Source organism: Phalangium opilio, unplaced genomic scaffold, assembly GCF_054372755.1.
Source record: "Phalangium opilio isolate 3A_F unplaced genomic scaffold, DU_Popi_V2 ptg000031l_1, whole genome shotgun sequence".
Taxonomy (NCBI): Eukaryota; Metazoa; Arthropoda; class Arachnida; order Opiliones; family Phalangiidae; genus Phalangium; species Phalangium opilio.
The window spans coordinates 4,025,137-4,044,563 of record NW_028324158.1 but is presented as its reverse complement, the minus strand read 5'-3'; the positions used below and the strand labels follow the sequence as shown (position 1 = coordinate 4,044,563).

Here is a 19,427-nt window from a genome sequence, read left to right as displayed (position 1 = left end):
AACGCCAGTGTAAATGGCGCTGCGGTCACCGACATCAGAATTTGTTGTCTGCTTAGAAAATGGGGTGTTGTTGTGGACTTTGACAACAGCCTAGCTGTCGTAGATTAGTTCGTAGTCGCTGTTGACTGCGAGTTTTGGTTTCCCGTGTAATTTCGATGTAATTTCATCAGTTTCAAAATTGAACTTTTATAATTATTAACTATGCACAGTCTGGGCAATGCTTTATTGGGTGCATGGACTTTCTTAGCGTCGCCACATTCCGCGGATACATGCGGAATAAATGGCCTACCGCTAACCCCAAATTCAATCAGAGTTTTGGGAAAATTTCAAAAATTTAAAACATTACTACATCCTAACCTCTGTACGTATATTGACATCATAAGGGGTCGACATGGTAAGAGGTTAAACGTAAAAGTCTCGCATAATTTCTGTAAACTTTAATGATGTTACTTAAATTAAATAGAACGCCTGATGGTTGTTTGCGAGCATTATGAAAACAATCTAACCAACACGAATATTGAGATGACAGAGTAAATAGGCCATTGTTTTTGAGTCAACAATAGATAGTACATTAAATAACTTAAGTTTTATTTTTTTTAACCTTAGTGATTTAGCTAAACTGGCTTCGCTTACATTCCAATGTTTGGACGCATTAGAATTTTTGCATTCTAAAGGAGTTGTGCACAGATGTTTATCACCAAGTTGCATTTTAGTAACTAAACAAGGAGAGTTCAAGATAGGCAGTCATGGGTTATACCACATGACTGAGTATGGGACCACAGTACCATTTCCTATTGGGTAAGGAATTCTATTGACAATTTCAGAACCCCTTGAAAATACACTTTTTTAAGCCAAGTTTCATAGATGATGTAAGTTTTTATAGATATTGTTACCAATTATCGGAAAAAAAATACAGGTTATAGAGAGAGGCCAGAGGGGTGTAGTTTAATATGGCTCCTCCCCTTTCCACCAAAATGGAGGCAAACCTAACACAGTGGAAGGCTTCTTATAGGGACTTGGCAGTACTACGTCATGCAACGTCAGACTACCTTTCACTAGCGCTAAAAAACATACCAGGAGGAGGAGCTTATATAGCTTTGATTCTGTTAAAAAACATACCATAATGGCGCTGGGGGCGGAGTTAAGCCCGAATTGCCAAGTCCCGATTGGCTAAGAGGAGGCTTTACAATTAATGAGGGATATTTTCATCCCTCTGCCTACTCCTTATTCCTCTGAAGGGTATTTGACAAAAAGAAAGCAAACTTTTAAGTGCTCTGAAATTGCCCATAGACTCTCTTTGAAGCTATTCTAGGCTATGGTTTAGTTTAAACAAATGCCACTAGATGTTCCCATAGTTGAAGGGTGCTGGCCAGCTAAGCTTAGCAAAGGATAGTGTTAGCTCCGCCCTTGTGGACAAATTCTGATTGCCGCCTGCTTTGGCGAGGTAAAATTTGCGTGTTGAAAATCAGCCAGAATGCTAGGTTATGCCACAGAAGCTGATATTTGCTTATCTTTAAAAGAGTTGTAAAGAAGTCATCGGTGGATGGGTAAAAAATATTTGAAATACGTCATAGCTAAGACCATAGGCTCCTGACTGAGGAAAGGCGTACGTGGTTTAAAGAAAGTTAGTTTTATGTTAAAAACTACCACTTCAGGGAATAGGCGCTGCAATCGAGCTGTCTATAATAGTTCCACTCAATGTGGAGTTTTCGTATCTTGATGTCATGTGGTGCCTGTGACTTTTTCATATAATTTTTACCCACCCGCTGAAGAGGGCTGCAATATTATAGTCTATCCTCAGCTTCTTATTTTTTCGCTATCTCTTGACCGTTCTTTTTGTTGAGAAACATTCTGTTTTTTTTTTTGTTTTTTTTTTGTCTTAGGGTGCCGAGATATATGTCTCCAGAAGCCTTAATTGTAGACAGCAAAATATGGTTTGAACAGCAAAACACCACTTTTTCACCGTGTGGGCCTAAAACTGATATTTGGTCGCTTGGAATTATACTATTAGAGTTGTCTTTGGTAAATAATTGGATTTGAAATCTTTATAATCAGGGTTGCCACAGTACCTGGAAAACCTGGAAAAGTCGGGGAATTTGAAAATGGGCCGAAAAGGTTAGGGAATTTTAAAAGTTTCGGCAAAGTCAGGGAATTTGATTTTAGTGGGTAAAATTTCTGGGGATGAAAGTTTCTCCTCGTCCTAATCTCTTAACACAGAGTGAACTCTAGAGCAATCCTTAAAAATGTCTAGAATTGTTTCTATAAAGTAAATGCTTTAAAAAAATCTCTTAGACTGTTATTTATAGTTAAAATCCCTTACTAAAATATCGCATGATAAAAAGGTAGATATTACATGAATTCCACGTAATTGTTACCAAGTACAAGTGAATATTACGTGACACGACGTGTCAATGATTATCACTTGTGTTTGAGAAGTATTTCATTAGTGAATACCAGCTCTTTAAAGTGTCACGTTAGATGGCTTTTCATACTCATGGTGATTCATGGGTGACACTCGCATCACTAATTTACACCCATGGATATCGGTCATGTTCAAGGTAAAACCTTAATGAAATGAGGGTTCCTCAGGTGAATAACATTCAAAAATCACTTCGGTGCTCAGTCGATTCTGTTTGTTAAAAACTCAGTGGGTGCATGTCGGATGAATATCAGACATCAAGTAAACTTCACTGGGTTTATGTACACCTTGTTGAATATTGGACATTCAATATTCACCCGAGTTGCACCAGTCGCGTACATTTCAAACATTCGTGAATTAATGTACAGTCCGCCATTTATCCAAGAACGACCAACAGTAACTTATATAAAACGTAGTGAATATTGAAGATTCGATATTCACCCGAAATTCACCAACTGCATATATGTCTGGTGTATCTCAGATCAACAAAGAGTGATAAATTATCACTTGTATCTCATATTAATAGAGTGATACATTATCATTTATGTCAAGTGCATCTCAGATAAATAATGGGTGACAAATTATCATTTATGCCAGGTGTATCTAAGATTAATAGCGACTGATAAATTACCATTTATGTACTGAGGTTGGTGAATATTACACATTCTATCTTCACCCGAGATATACCAGCTTCACTCGTTACAAGCCTTAGAAAATGTGTGGTCCGCGATTCATCCAAGAATCACCAACACCAACATATACTGTATAAACCATAGTGAATATTGTAGATTTGATATTCACCCGAAATTCAGTAACTGTTATATGTCACACACATAAACGAATTGTCAGGTGTATCACAGATCTGTAGCGAGTGACAAATTATTATTGATGTCGGTTGTATCTCAGATCACTAACGAGTGACAAATTTTCATTTATGTCGGTTGTATCTCAGATCACTAACGAGTGACAAATTTTCATTTATGTCGGGTGTATCTCAGATCACTAACGAGTGACAAATTTTCATTTATGTCGGGTGTATCTCAGATCACTAACGAGTGACAAATTTTCATTTATGTCGGGTGTATCTCAGATCACTAACGAGTGACAAATTTTCATTTATGTCGGGTGTATCTCAGATCACTAACGAGTGACAAATTTTCATTTATGTCGGGTGTCTCAGATCACTAACGAGTGACAAATTTTCATTTATGTCGGGTGTGTCTCAGATCACTAACGAGTGACAAATTTTCATTTATGTCGGGTGTATCTCAGATCACTAACGAGTGACAAATTTTCATTTATGTCGGGTGTATCTCAGATCACTAGAAGTGTGATATCACTTATATCAGAAGTAACATCTGCTTAGATCAATAGCGAGTGATAGATAACATTATCATTTATCTCAAGTTTATCTCAGATCATTAACATTTGTATCATTTATTCGGCCCCTATCTATCTACCTACCTTTAATTCGTATTATAATAAAGATTTTGAATAAAAATGGAAAATAAGATCAGAAGTCGTTTTCATTAAGTTTGTTTGCTGAGATATAAATATATTTTCTTCGTCTTAATTATCGTTTAAGCATAATAACAGCTGACCACTTTCGAAGTATGCCCTACTTTACATTGCCATAAAGATAGATAAGCCTGTATCTCTTAATTGAATGAATCGATTATTGCGTCCTCGTATTTTTAAATCAATCGAGGATATCGAAGCAATATTCAATTATCGTTCAGTCCATATTTTTCGAAAAGCGCCCAATATGCGGGGTTTCGTTTGAATGGGACATATACATTTTGGGTACAGCGGCTACAGCCGAATGGGCGAGAACCTTCATGTGTCACTTATGTTAGGTGTATTTCAGATAAACTAGTGATATAATATCAATTATTTAAAGCATAACGCGGCTCGAGTGGATCCCCTACAAGTTGACTTTTCTCGCGAACTACAGTTTTGGCTTGGCAAGGCTAAAGGCATTTGTGGGCCGGATTTAACGGGTGATTATTTGTCATCTCGGGTCAATAACGGGTGATTATTTGTCATCTCGGGTCAATAACGGGTGATTATTTGTCATCTCGGGTCAATAACGGGTGATTATTTGTCATCTCGGGTCAATAACGGGTGATTATTTGTCATCTAGGGTCAATAACGGGTGATTATTTGTCATCTAGGGTCAATAACGGGTGATTATTTGTCACGTACGTCCGGTCAATAACGGGTGATTATTTGTCATCTCGGGTCAATAACGGGTGATTATTTGTCATCTCGGGTCAATAACGGGTGATTATTTGTCATCTCGGGTCAATAACGGGTGATTATTTGTCATCTCGGGTCAATAACGGGTGATTATTTGTCATCTAGGGTCAATAACGGGTGATTATTTGTCATCTAGGGTCAATAACGGGTGATTATTTGTCACGTACGTCCGGTCAATAACGGGTGATTATTTGTCATCTCGGGTCAATAACGGGTGATAATTTGTCACGTACGTCGGGTCAATAACGGGTGATCGTTTGTCATCTCGGGTCAATAACGGGGGATCGTTTGTCATCTCGGGTCAATAACGGGTGATCTTTTGTCATCTCGGGTCAATAACGGGTGATCTTTTGTCATCTCGGGTCAATAACGGGTGATCGTTTGTCATCTCGGGTCAATAACGGGTGATCGTTTGTCATCTCGGGTCAATAACGGGTGATCTTTTGTCATCTCGGGTCAATAACGGGTGATCGTTTGTCATCTCGGGTCAATAACGGGTGATCGTTTGTCATCTCGGGTCAATAACGGGTGATAATGTGTCACGTATGCCGGGTGTCTTTTGGGTCAATAGCGGCTGATTATTTGTCACTCATGTTGGGTGGCTTTTCGGTCAATAACGGGTGATTATTTGTCACTCATGTTGGGTGGCTTTTCGGTCAATAACGGGTGATTATTTGTCACTCATGTCGGGTGGCTTTTGGGGCAATAGCAGGTGATTATTTGTCACTCATGTCGGGTGACTTTTGGGTCCATAACGAATGATTACTCGTCACTCATGTCGGGTGTCTTTTGGGCCAATAGCGGGTGATTATTCGTCACTAATGTCGCGTGGCTTTTGGGTCGATAACGGGTGGTTATTTGTCATCTTGGGTGGATTTTGGGTCGATAATGGGTGATTATTTGTCATCTCGGGTCAATAACGGATGATAATGTGTCACGTATGCCGGGTGTCTTTTGGGTCAATAGCGGGTTATTATTTGTCACTCATGTCGGCTGTCTCTCGGGTCAATATTGGGTGATAATGTATCACGTATGTCTAGTGAATAATGAGTGATAAGGTGTCACACAGGTTTATAACGAGTGATATTATGACTTATCACAAATGATAATCACGTAATTTTTACGTAAACGTTCAACGTGAAATATAAATAAAAAGCTGGTCTATATTGGACTAATTTTAGGCAATAATTGGAGGTCCATTTTTGGGTAAGGGATGTTTCTTAATCATTTTGGTGCAACAAATACATTGGAAAACTTACTGTAGAGTGTTTATTTAATCATAAGCACTTAAACCGTGCTGTAAACATTCACCATTTCGCCCTAAAAGATCAGGGAAAATCGCAGAAAAGGTCAGGGAAAACCTGGAAAAGTCAGGGAATTTGGTTCTGAAAATTCCGTGGCAATCCTGATATTAATTTTGTGTAAGTTGTAATGGGAATTTGCTTTTCATCAGAAAAAAAAGTTATGGTCTGAACTTTCTATAAAAGAAATTTTCAAGAGATTACTTGAGCTTAGGAACTTAGGTAAATTGCACAATTTCTATAAAATTATTGCTACAAGAACAAACCTTTACGTAGAAAATAACGTTTTTTTTAATTCAGATTCAGGAGTAAAAGTTGTACTAGCAATTGCAAAAGACTTAGACGCTTTAAAAGAACTTGGTGTATGTGATAAATTTGTTCCTGAATTTAGTGTCTTAACTATTTAAAGTTTTTTATTATAGGATATTAACCCAGCACTGAAATCCTTCATTGAAAACTGTTTACAGCCCAAACCTTCAGACAGGTGCTTATACCCCCTCGGTATTCTGAAAATAGGAATATTTCTGTATGGAAAAGGTTGGGTATCATAACATTATACCTTAAAATAACGGCTTTTTTTCTAAATATAAAAGGAGGAATATTAAATATTAAAAAATGATCTCTTATTACAATACGATAATTAGCATTTAACTAGGCTTAAAGGGAGGGTGAAGTAGAAAATCAAGTGATTTTTTTATCGATTCTTCTACTAATTATAAGACCAGTCTGCATAGTCAAACATTCAGGAAATACAGATTCCGAATGATTTTAAAATTCAAATTAGGTTCAGATTTTAAGGATAATTTTAAAGAAGGTCCTCCGACCAATCGCGTAACGCCCTGCCTTTTTATTAACAAAATTCTCGTGGCACGTTCCGTGTCTCGCGCCACGATTATCACGTCGCGCGCGAATTTTATCAAATCTCGTGACAAATTTCATTCAACACGGTACTTGCCACGAGAATTTTGTTAACAAAAAGGCAGGGCGTTACGTGATTGGTCGGCAGTCCTTGATTAAAATTATCCTTTAAATCTGAACCTAATTTGAATTTTAAAATCAAGTATTTCCTGAATGTTTCACTATGCAGACTGGTCTTATAATTAGTAGAAGAATCGATAAAAAAATCACTTGATTTTCTACTTCACCCTCCCTTTAAAAACGAGGATTACTGCGCCATCCGCCATTGGTTTAGTGTCATCTGCTAAATCGAACCTAGGAGTAGGCTCTTGCCCGTATGGCAGTGTTGTTCTTGGTAGTACAATTGTACTTTTTTAGCACATTTTAAAGTCTTCAGTACGAAAAGTACATTTTGATGTTTGAAAGTACATTTTCAAATTCAATTTTTTAACATTAGCGTCTATGGGACGAAAATTACGACGCAAGATGGCGCCAAAAGCCTTCGTGGAGGGGAAGGAAAATTTAATACCCCCCAAAGGGAAGAAAGTACGTTTTCATAAAGCCTCCCATTGGGTAGCAGTGTTGTTCCTTAGATTTTTGGTAACGTACTTTCCCCAATAGTAAAACGTACTACCAATGGGAGGCTTTTTGAAAACGTACTTTTCTCCCTTTGGGGGGTATTAAATTTTCCTTCCCCTCCACGAAGGCTTTTGGCGCCATCTTGCGTCGTAATTTTCGTCCCATAGACGCTAATGTTAAAAAATTGAATTTGAAAATGTACTTTCAAACATCAAAATGTACTTTTCGTACTGAAGACTTTAAAATGTACTAAAAAAGTACAATTGTACTACCAAGAACAATTGGTTTAGTGGTGTCTGCTAAATCGAACCTAGGCTCTTGCCCGTATGGGATTGGTTGAATTCTCAGGCTAAGTCAATCCTCGTTTTTAAGATACTAATTAAATGCTAATTATCGTATTGTAATAAGAGATCATTTTATTAATTTTTTTTAATATTTTTCCTTTCATATTTATTTAGAAAAAGGCCATTCTTTAAAGGTATAATGTAATAATGTTATGTTACCTGAATTTTTCCTTTAAACTTTGGTGTTTAGTAAACATTCCTGTTTTCAAGGCTATGCAGCAACTTAATAATATTTAATTCCGAAGGTTTACGTGTAAACAACTGCTTGAACATGAATTTATAAAAGAGAACAACTACGGTATTGATAAACGAGCTTTAGTGCATTCATTGGTCTTCCCATCAATGGAATTGCAGTGTTTACGTTACACAATAACAAAACCAACATTAGGAATAAGTAAACATAAACATAAAGAATATTTGTGTCGATCCTCTTTATCATTTAACTGCATTAATGTCTAATGAATTTCTTTCAGCTGATCATATTGCTCAATGCCCTATTGAAATAGTGTATTATTTATGGCAACTTGCCGGAGGTGATGTCGAAGCGGAACTAAAAAAACAGGGCTTGATTAAAGCAAAACCTTCTATATGTTCATTAACTAAGTTAGAAATTAATATTATTTGAGTTAAAGCGATCGAGTCTTGGCTGCGGTTTAGTTTTATCAAATGCCACTAGATGGCTCCCATAGTCGTGGGATTGAGTTCACTCGCCTGCTAGTTTTAGTTCTGAATTCTGATTGGTTCCTGCCTTTGGCGAGGTAAAATTGGTGTGAGGCCGAAATTTTTCTACTTTGCCTCCTACTAGAGACATTTAGGTATTTAAAATGAAATTACCTTGCCTCTGGTGAGAGACCAATCGGCGCGAGGGGGCCGTCGCTCCTTCAAATCTCGTACGCCTGGTTTTTAGAATTATTCAAATCACATAAATCACTTCCCAAATCTAGAAAATCACTAAAATCGCTATGAAATCAATCAAATCCTTCAAATCGCTGCACAAATCAGTGAAATCGCTAGTAAATCATTCAAATCAGTTAAATCAATCGTAAATCAGTCAAATCACTATACAAAGCAGTCAAATCAAGAAATCATCAAATCAATCAAATCATTAAAATCACTATGAAATCAACGCCAAATCACTCTAATCACTACCAAATCATTCGAATCACTAGCAAATCATTCAAATCACCAGCAAATCATTCAAATCGCATCAAATCATTGAAATCCTCGACAAATCATTCAAATCACTACCAAATCATGCAAATCGCACCAAATCATTCAAATCCTCGTTAAGTCACCAGTCATTCAAATCGTACAAATCTTTCAAATCATTTCCAAATCCTTCAAATCACATAAATCGAATCGAAATCATCGTAAAATTGTGAAAATCACTCCCAAATCATTCAAATCGGCTCCAAATCAGCAAATCAGTCAAATCATTTTTAAATCTTTGAAATTATCAAAATCGAGAAAGAATTCAAATCTTGTACGCTCTCATGAGTAATGACGGCCCCCTCGAATCGGCGTCCCTCGTGGCGCCTCCTGGTGACCTTTAGGTGTAATGGATCCAGTTTTACCTCGCCAAAGGCAGCAACCAATCACTATGAGAGTGGAGGGGTGGATTATTGACATTTATTTCACTAAACCACAGCTGAGGCCTGCTTTGAAGCAAAGCGCGGATCACGTATGTGGTTCCCCTACAAGTTGACTTTCCTTACGAACTCCAGTTCAGTTTTGGCTTGGCAAAGGCAGCTGGGAGGCATTTGTGGGCGGGATTTATACATGCACTTATAAATCCCGCCCAACAGCCTGAGCCTTCACCAAGCTAAACCCGGAGTTCAGGAGGAAAGTCAACATGACCACCCGCACTTTGCTTCAAGGCTAACTTCCACTTTGCGAAAAAACCACAATAATCGTTGCAAAAGAAGATCAGGCAACCATATTGTACTTTTTTCCGTGTTGAAATTTTAAATTCCCAAATATTCGTCGAGTGAAAACTAGGCTTTATGTAAAATTTTAAATTTGTAAACCTAATTTGAAATTTTCAGTCTAGTTTTGGAGGACGGTGAAGAATTTGGGCAAAAAAAGGACCAAGCTTTTTTGGCAGATGACACTGTGATAATACTCTCCCTTGAACAATTACGACAGGTGAGGGGAATATTTTTATTTCAATATGAGAATGTGCATGCAGTAATCAAATATTTAAACTCAAATATTTTATTTCGTGGTGCAGAGATTAAAAGATTTGGATCCCAGAGTTTACTATCCACTTTTGGAACATAGGTAAACAATTATTTTTAAAGCGAGTCTCGGCTGTGGTTTAGTTTAAACAAATGCCACTACATGCTCCCATATTAGAGGGGTGGAGTTGACTGGCCCCCTAATTAAGTTATGTGAAGGCTATTTTTAGCTCCGCCCTCTTAGACGAGTTCTGATTAGTTTCTGCCATTGGCAAGATAACATTGGTGCATGTCAGGGTTGGCACGCTGGTATCCAGTCCGGTTTTATCCACCTGGATTAAACCGGTTTAAACCACGATGAAAAATCCAGTGGATTTTTCAAAAAATATAATAATAGAGTACAGCGCAGGCACCATAAAGTGAGATGGAAGGAAAAGTTTGACCCACATGTCTTTACCTCTTTATTTCATCGAAATGGTCCATTCCCATATATTGTGGGTTATTTTGACGCACCCTTCTCCCACTGCTCCACCCGAAACTCGTGAGACCGAGTTGAATTTTTCCCCATGCTAAATTGGTTGGTCGGACCGCGCGTTTAGAAAAATCTTTATCAGACCCTGCCCTATTGAAGATCACAACACAGCCCACCCGGGCCCGACCCTGCCCCATTGAGGATCACAAAAAGAGCCTACCTGGGCCCAACCCTGCCCTATTGAAGATAATAAAAATGTCTACCCGGGTAGACGGTATGAAAACCCTACCCGACCCGACCAGCAAAAAATTTTAAGTCATTTTCTAATTAAAACCTAGGATTTTTCGACCCGATATATGTCGGGTTGTAATGAAAATTCTCGATTAAATCAGGGGCCCTACTCATCTCTAAGGGAAATGTCTATAGTTTTAACAACATTTATGTACAATAAAAATGATTCTCAATCAGACGGCCTAGTAGAAGACAACGATCGCACTAAATGTAAAAAGAAGTGCTAAAATTTAAGCACTAAAGAGTGGTTTAAAAAAAGCTGGATAAAACCAATAAAGTCCGGTTTAAACCAGCAAAAAACCATACCAGTGGCTTTTTCAAGAAAAATCCGGATTTTTGCCAACCCTGGTGCATGTTAATTATGGCCGCCAAAGGAGCCGACACCTCATTTAAAGCAAAGCGCGGCTCCGTTGATGCCCCTAAAGCAAGTAGTCCACTAAGCCTTGTGAAACCGTATCGTTAACGTAACGTCACGTATCCAAATACGAACAGAACGCCATCTGATAACGTTTCTTAAACTATGCTTTCGAACTTAGGTAATGGGCGCCCTCTTTCGGATGATTTACGAACTTGAAACGGTAACGATACGGTTTCGCAAGGCTAAGTGGACTACTTGCTTTATAGATGGCTTTTCTGCTACACAGTGGCTAAGCTTGCTAAAGGCTACTTAAGCCAAAGGCAGGAACCAATGGGAACTAGTCAAGTGCATTAGGTCTGATTGGTTCCTGCCTTTGGCAAGGTAAAATTCGTGTCCAGAATGCTAGGGGTGATCATGGAGCCGCGCTTTCCTTTAACCATTGGCCCATATACACGTCATAATGACTTAACAAAATTTTTTTTTACAGTCCTTTAGGTCCAGCGAGCTTATTTACATATGTTGAAGAAGCGGCTAAACTTCCCTTAGTCATTCGTGAAAAGGACATTGAATATCAACTGAACCGCGTGATATTGTATAACAGGCTGCTCATGGCATATCCATATAAAAGGCCACAAATAGTGCAAGAAGCTAAAATTGATATCCCACCATTATATCGCGCCAAAATATGGGCCGCCTTATTAGAAATTGAAGTAATTACGATTTGAAATCTTAGTTACAAATGGAGGTCATGACATAGGACTGAATTGCCTTTTACATGGCCTATAGAAGGGGCTCATCGGCGCTGTTGGGGGGGGGAGACCGCCCTTAGTTCAGGGGGGAAACACCCAGCTCTTGGGCCATAAGGAATGGCGCCACCGTCGCGGTGGGCGGGTAAGCAATATGCTAACCAACAGTTTGACCCCCCCTCCCCCTCACCCCAACAGCTCCTTTAAGTAGTACCTTAGTCAAAAATAGAAGTGACACAGGCAATTCTTGTGGTACAACTATCATGTTGAAGGAGATTGTCCCATATCCCTTTATTGTAGTCACCATCGACCCTATGTTGCAAGTGTATTGGATAGTGCTTGGCATAAGCCGATATGATATCGGTATCCATGAGTGATATGACACTTTACCATTGTAGGGGATCCACTATAGATGTGCCATGCTTTAAAGCAAGTCTCGGCTATGGTTTAGTTTAAACAAATGCCACTAGGCGCTCACATAATCGAGGGGTGGAATTGGCCTTATTCCTGATCAACGCCACCGAGGCGTAGCGGCGACTTTTGGAACTATAATAATACGGTAGCCAATTACAGGTGGCGCTGTAGCCGATGGACTCTGATGGAGATCTGTTATTTTCTCTATTTTGAATCATGTGAATAGCCACGGCTTAACAAGCGATATGGTTTCAAAAGTATTAAAAGTTGATTTTACCTTTCTTATTCTGTCTAATATTATGAAATAAGACTTTCGGAGTAAGTTTTCATTCGATTTTGGTCTATTTGGAGATTATTCGGTTAATAATAATTAGTTAAAACATGTTTTTTGAAGTTGAAGCGGTAATAATCAAAACATAGAAAATAACAGATCTCCATCAGAGTCCATCGACTCCAGCGCCACCTGTAATTGGCTACCGTATTATTATAGTTCCAAAAGTCGCCGCTACGCCTCGGTGGCGTTGATCAGGAATAAGGCCAATTGCTTAGCAAAGGCTGGTTTTAGCTCCTCCCCTTATGCACGGGTTCTGTTTGGCTCCTGCTTTTGGCAAGGTAAAATTAAAGCGTACAAGATCAGCCAGAATGTTAGGGGTACCACAGTAACCGACATTTGCTATAATTAACGATATTGGCCATCACTATAGTATTAGAGTAACAGCGTACACTACACTTAAAGTTTCATCATGGCACAAACGAGGAGATGATTCCTGGTGTCGCTTAATTTTTCCCTGTTATTGAGCTTTTTCATTATGTGGCAAACGTTTCCCTCAAGGCAATTTGTTCATTCCTGAATAGGCTTTTGGTTACATTCTTATTATTTTAGCGAATAACAACTCTATCTCTTTTCTAAGGGTGATGTGCAAGGTCAATATGAAGAAATTGATAAAGAAACGCCAACTCCGACTGATCGTCAGGTAAATACCCAAAAAAATATTTTATCATTGATTCAGCCAAACTTTCATTTTGGTTCACATACAGATTGAAGTTGATATTCCAAGATGTCACCAATATAACGAATTAATGGCCTCACCTACAGGTCACGCTAAATTTAAGAGGTTACTCAAAGCGTGGGTGGTTAGCCATCCACAATACGTCTATTGGCAAGGATTAGACTCACTGTGTGCCCCATTTCTTTATTTAAATTTCAATGATGAAGGTATAAATGCTGGCGCGATTAACATACTTCCTTAGACCCGCCCACGAACATTTTTAATTCATTTCAGCTCTGGCTTATGCTTGTTTGAAAAATTTTATACCAAAGTACCTTCACAATTTCTTTTTAAAAGATAATTCAGCTGTGATTCAGGGTATTGCGTTTAACCAGAAGAAGTTCATAAGATATGTTCCATGAGTTTGTCACTAGTGAGAGTTTGTCGTGAAGTAACATAGGTGAAATATCATGAATTCTCGTAAAGCGACACCTGGTGAGGCGCTGTCAAAGGCTTAGTACAGACTGGTGACTGGGGCGCTGTCAAAGGCTTAGTTCAGACTAAATATGAAGATGGACTGCAAAATTAACCACCGAGTGTAGTCAATTCTCGCGTTGTTCTCGACTTAACTAGCTCTCAAGCATTACGAAGTATGGGTAGCGTCTTAGTACAGACTGGTGAGGCGCTGTCAAAGGCTTAGTACAGACTAAATATGAAAATGGACTGCAAAATTAACCACCGAGTGTAGTCAATTCTCGCGTTGTTCTCGAACTTAACTAGCTCTCAAGCATTACGAAGTATGGGTAGTGTCATGCTTATGGAAGATATCTTATAAAATTATGGTTTAACTAAGCTAAAGTTTGGATAGAAGTGTCATACTGTATTTTCTGCAGAATACCTGGCAGTATTTTCCCACCTTATTGCATTCCACGATCCAGAATTAACTAATCATTTGGATAACATTGGCTTCATTCCAGAGGTGAGTGTTATTTTCCTTTTCTGAGCTTTAAAGGGCCTGTAAAGTGGTCCATAGTGAGGTGGCAGGAAAACATTGGAATACGTCACTCTGTTTTATGCCTTGGGGATCATTGAGTTGAGAAAATTACCACTAGAGTGGCCTTTGCGTTAACCTGCCTATTGGGGCACGTGGGACACTTTTTAAAACATAGGGACGGACGGCCAGCCACCATGTTTATCAAGCGATGGTGTCGCCATCTCGAAACGCAGATAAGAAATGTAAATAAAGGTAATTTATTTTAATAAATATAAAAGGAAAATGATTGATACGACACATTTTCTCAGTCAATTGTCAAAAATAGAATTGCGTTTTTGAAAACGAACTTGTATTTCCGCCATTTTTATGTATTCTTGAAATAAGTCAAATTTCCGCCTTTTCTTTTAGTTCCCTTGGTTGCACCGGGATGGCGCCACAAGCGCGTGATATAGTTCATTTTGGTCTACATCCTTGGGGATGAAAGGCCACTCTGGTGGTAATTTTCTCAACTCAATGGTGGGGATTGAGGATACCAATTATGGGATGGTACTAAGATTTTTCCCCAAACCATTCCCACTTCCCCCATAACACATGTGATGACTTACTACTAATCTTTGCTGTAGACAGTGTTATAGTTCCTTTAACATAAAAATAAATATATTTCAGCTATACGCCATTCCATGGTTTCTAACAATGTACACACGTAAGAATCTGATGCTCAACTGAGTATATTTAATTTTAATGTGTCTAAAATGGGTTTTCCCCCCAAACAGATGTGTTTCCTTTACATAAAATTTTTCATCTTTGGGACACATTATTGTTAGGGGATTCATCTTTCCCATTATTTATTGGAGTGGCTATTCTACAGCAGTTTCGAAACAACTTACTGTCATTTGGCTTTAATGAATGTATTCTGTTGTTTTCAGATATGCCTGGTCAGGACCAATCTTTTTAGTGCAATTTGTCACTTTTAACTTTTTATCCACTAAAGTTCTAAATTTTCAGAAATCGACATAGAAAGATGCGTACAAGACTCCAAGAAGTTATACTGCGGAACCCCAAAAAGCGCATCTTTTAGACAACAACAAAAACACGCGAAAAACGATGTGAAACATGAAAGCACTTCCCTTCTGGTAATTGGAATCTATATCTATATCTATATAAATCAAAGTCCTGACTGACTGACTGACTGACAGACTGACTGATAATCAACGCCCAGCCCAAACCGCTGCTTGCGCTAGAAGGCTGAAAATTTGCAGGAACGTTACTCATAAGTAGTAGGCGCGTACTAAGAAAGATTTCCCCCCCCATCCGCCGCAATCTTAAAAAATGGCGACCAGAAATGTAAAAAATATTCTCTGTGCAACAAAGTCCGCGCGTTTCAAACGATTTCGCAAATATTTAGTACACTGGTTTCCTTTAACCTATAGACGGGCTGAATGGTCTTTTGGGTTCGATTTGTTGCCATCTTTTTAAATGGCGGCCAAAAACTTAAACCCCTTCTTTAGAGAATAATGTCCGCTTGAAAAATAATAAAAAATGCATCCCGACGGGCTGACGGGCAACGCCGAGCGCCTTCGCTCCTAGGGTGCTACAAAAATATCAGTCATCAGTAAAATCTACCCATTCTTTATATCACTTTGATGGAAGTTCTTATTACACGCGAGAGACGCCGCGGGTAACAGCTAGTTTAATATAATTGCCACCAATTCATTACATGGTCAAACCCTTTTGTCTGACCCTGTAATGAAATTCCAAGCAGAACAGTGCTGACGTCTAGTGTTTAAGATAGTGGTATTGTACACAGCTTTCAGAACCTCTCATCTGTAGCTTTTACAATTACTTAATCCTAGTTCAAAAGTTTTCAAAATACCACCACAGTCCTCCCATCTACCTCAGCGTTTAGGTTGGGTCATACACAGTCTGGGAAATAGCACACTTCCTCTGGTCCAAAACCAGTTTATTAATTGCTTGGACTAGTTTTTTAATTCAAAAAGTGGGGGTTACTGGTCCTCGGGACCAGTTTTTTAATTCAAAAAGTGGGGGTTACTGGTCCTCGGGACCAGTTTTTTAATTCAAAAAGTGGGGGTTACTGGTCCTCGGGACCAGTTTTTTAATTCAAAAAGTGGGGGTTACTGGTCCTCGGGACCAGTTTTTTAATTCAAAAAGTGGGGGTTACTGGTCCTCGGGACCAGTTTTTAATTCAAAAAGTGGGGGTTACTGGTCCTCGGGACCAGTTTTTTAATTCAAAAAGTGGGGGTTACTGGTCCTCGGGACCAGTTTTTTAATTCAAAAAGTGGGGGTTACTGGTCCTCGGGACCAGTTTTTTAATTCAAAAAGTGGGGGTTACTGGTCCTCGGGACCAGTTTTTAATTCAAAAAGTGGGGGTTACTGGTCCTCGGGACCAGTTTTTTAATTCAAAAAGTGGGGGTTACTGGTCCTCGGGACCAGTTTTTTAATTCAAAAAGTGGGGGTTACTGGTCCTCGGGACCAGTTTTTTAATTCAAAAAGTGGGGGTTACTGGTCCTCGGGACCAGTTTTTTAATTCAAAAAGTGGGGGTTACTGGTCCTCGGGACCAGTTTTTTAATTCAAAAAGTGGGGGTTACTGGTCCTCGGGACCAGTTTTTAATTCAAAAAGTGGGGGTTACTGGTCCTCGGGACCAGTTTTTTAATTCAAAAAGTGGGGGTTACTGGTCCTCGGGACCAGTTTTTTAATTCAAAAAGTGGGGGTTACTGGTCCTCGGGACCAGTTTTTTAATTCAAAAAGTGGGGGTTACTGGTCCTCGAGACCAGTTTTTTAATTCAAAAAGTGGGGGTTACTGGTCCTCGAGACCAGTTTTTTAATTCAAAAAGTGGGGGTTACTGGTCCTCGGGACCAGTTTTTAATTCAAAAAGTGGGGGTTACTGGTCCTCGGGACCAGTTTTTTAATTCAAAAAGTGGGGGTTACTGGTCCTCGGGACCAGTTTTTTAATTCAAAAAGTGGGGGTTACTGGTCCTCGGGACCAGTTTTTTAATTCAAAAAGTGGGGGTTACTGGTCCTCGGGACCAGTTTTTAATTCAAAAAGTGGGGGTTACTGGTCCTCGGGACCAGTTTTTTAATTCAAAAAGTGGGGGTTACTGGTCCTCGGGACCAGTTTTTTAATTCAAAAAGTGGGGGTTACTGGTCCTCGGGACCAGTTTATTAATTACAAAACTATAGGAGAACAAAGGTTGGGAACAGTCCGGAGATCAGTTTAATATTTCGGACACTAGGGGGTCACTAGTCCCAAGGACTAGTTTAAAAATTAACCTTATTTCCAGCACTGGTCATACAGTACAGAATCGTAAAGGACGCCCCCTATGTCTTAAAAATAGACGCAAGGTCTCATATAAATTGAATGACCCTATGTGGCAGCACTTAACAATCTCCCACGTGCGCGAGGTACACTGGGAGAGTTAGTGCCGCCGCAGGTTGTCCATCATAATTTCCTATATTACCTCATTTATCCCTGCATGTGTCACAAGTGAGAATAGTTTAATTTTCTCTGAGGAGAAGTGTTGTTAAGGAGGAAATGCTAACACAATACAAGACAAATCAGCTAAATAATCCTATTGTTTTGTTATAATGCAATTTAATATAACAGTTTATGTATTGTGATTTAGGCAATGACACCAGTTCCTTTAGAGACGCTTAAGTCAGAGACAGGTCCTAGAATATCGGGGGAAGAACTTTTGGAACTGATTGAGTGCCAGAGAGGACCAAAAGCCTCCACATATCCTGCTAATGTCAAGATTGTGGTTGTGGATGTTAGACCAGTTGAAGAGTTTAGTGTTAATTTTTAAAATTTCTTAAAAGGGTTCCCACAGTGCCACACTGTGTCAAATTATGGCCAGTTGAGCTTCTGAGGAATTTAAATACAGCCTACATGGCACGGTCTAACGAGTAGCTAATGGAACCCTTTTACTATTGGTAGATCCTAAGAGAACATTTATTCATTATATAATTCATTAGTTTTACTAGAGGAGCAATTCCTGACAGCATTAGTGTTCCATATCTCATAGATGGCACTACAAATTACTCGGTTTTGAATGTTCACAAGGGAAAATTGATAATTGTTGTTGGTAGTGCGAGAAATAACCATTCATCAAGGGTAATTTAGTAAAATGATTAAAACAATGGGAGTCATAAATTCATAAGATTTGTTTCATAAGTTTGTGAATGGTTACTGAGAGCTTGTCATGAAGTGACTTAGGTTCTCGTAAAGCGACGCCTGGTGAGGCACTCTGAATGACTTAGTACAGACTAAACAGGAAGATGGACTACAAAACTGAATTTAGTCAATTCTCGATTGTCGTTCTCGAACTAGCTCGAGCTGTAAGTCTCTACCATTATGAAGTATACTTATGGAACACATCTTATGAACTTTTGGTACAGTGAATGACCAGTCAAATGTGACTTAAACCTCTGAGAGAACGCGTGGTTTGAAATCACTTTCTCTTTTGATGGCCTCCCATGTGTTTATGACTCTTTAGAGTTATTTAAGTGTAAATACCTTTTTAATACTAATTGATTAATTTAAACATTTCAGTTTGCAAATGAGGTAATCAAACTAGGTTTTCAAAGAGTATCAATACTTCATGGTGGAATAGATGTTTTAAGATCTAGCGGTATATTAGTCGTGCGTCCTGAAGTGTAATTTGTACCAGAATTATCAAATAAATTATGTATTTTCTTTCGTAAATTAAAAATTTTGAATTTGGCGCCAAATATTATTTCCTATGTCTAGCACCTATCCCTTGTCAGTTCAGTCAAGGCCAACTTAGATTACCGGTGGTAGAAGGCCTGCCAACTTCACCTGAGCCCCATGTTAAAAAAACGACTAGCAAAATCGCCCCTAGTTCCGACTTTCGCCGTTAGGTGCGCTACCAACCCAGTTTTCCTCTTAATGCTTTTTCTATGGGAAAAAAATTCGGAAATGGACTCGGTTTTAGAGCATTTTATAAAAACAACCCCAACTTTGAATGTTGATTACTCGTCAAATAACGGACGGAAAATTATGAAATAGGTCTCAAAATATAGATTAAAACTTACTTGACTTCTCATTTAAAACTCGGCCACGAAAAGAATCGGTAAATATTTTAAAAATGCTCTAAACCGAGTCCACTTCCGAATTTTTTTTCCCATAGAAAAAGCATTAGGAGGAAA

At 38.8% G+C, this 19,427-nt stretch overlaps 1 protein-coding gene across 1 annotated transcript; it reads left to right on the top strand.

Moving 5' to 3' along the window:
- Positions 1-56: 56 nt before the first annotated feature.
- LOC149690104 (TBC domain-containing protein kinase-like protein) lies at positions 57-18,989 on the top strand. The gene is made up of 22 exons (XM_089869630.1): positions 57-394; positions 464-530; positions 607-798; positions 1,884-2,022; positions 6,132-6,201; positions 6,280-6,341; positions 6,402-6,463; positions 8,045-8,193; positions 8,273-8,402; positions 9,845-9,944; positions 10,030-10,079; positions 11,585-11,807; positions 13,169-13,231; positions 13,296-13,473; positions 13,541-13,624; positions 14,140-14,225; positions 14,907-14,943; positions 15,014-15,175; positions 15,246-15,373; positions 17,885-18,045; positions 18,234-18,372; positions 18,811-18,989. The coding sequence occupies exons 1-22, from the start codon at positions 202-204 to the stop codon at positions 18,916-18,918; spliced, it is 2,583 nt and encodes an 860-aa protein (XP_089725756.1). The 5' UTR covers positions 57-201; the 3' UTR covers positions 18,919-18,989.
- Positions 18,990-19,427: the final 438 nt, after the last annotated feature.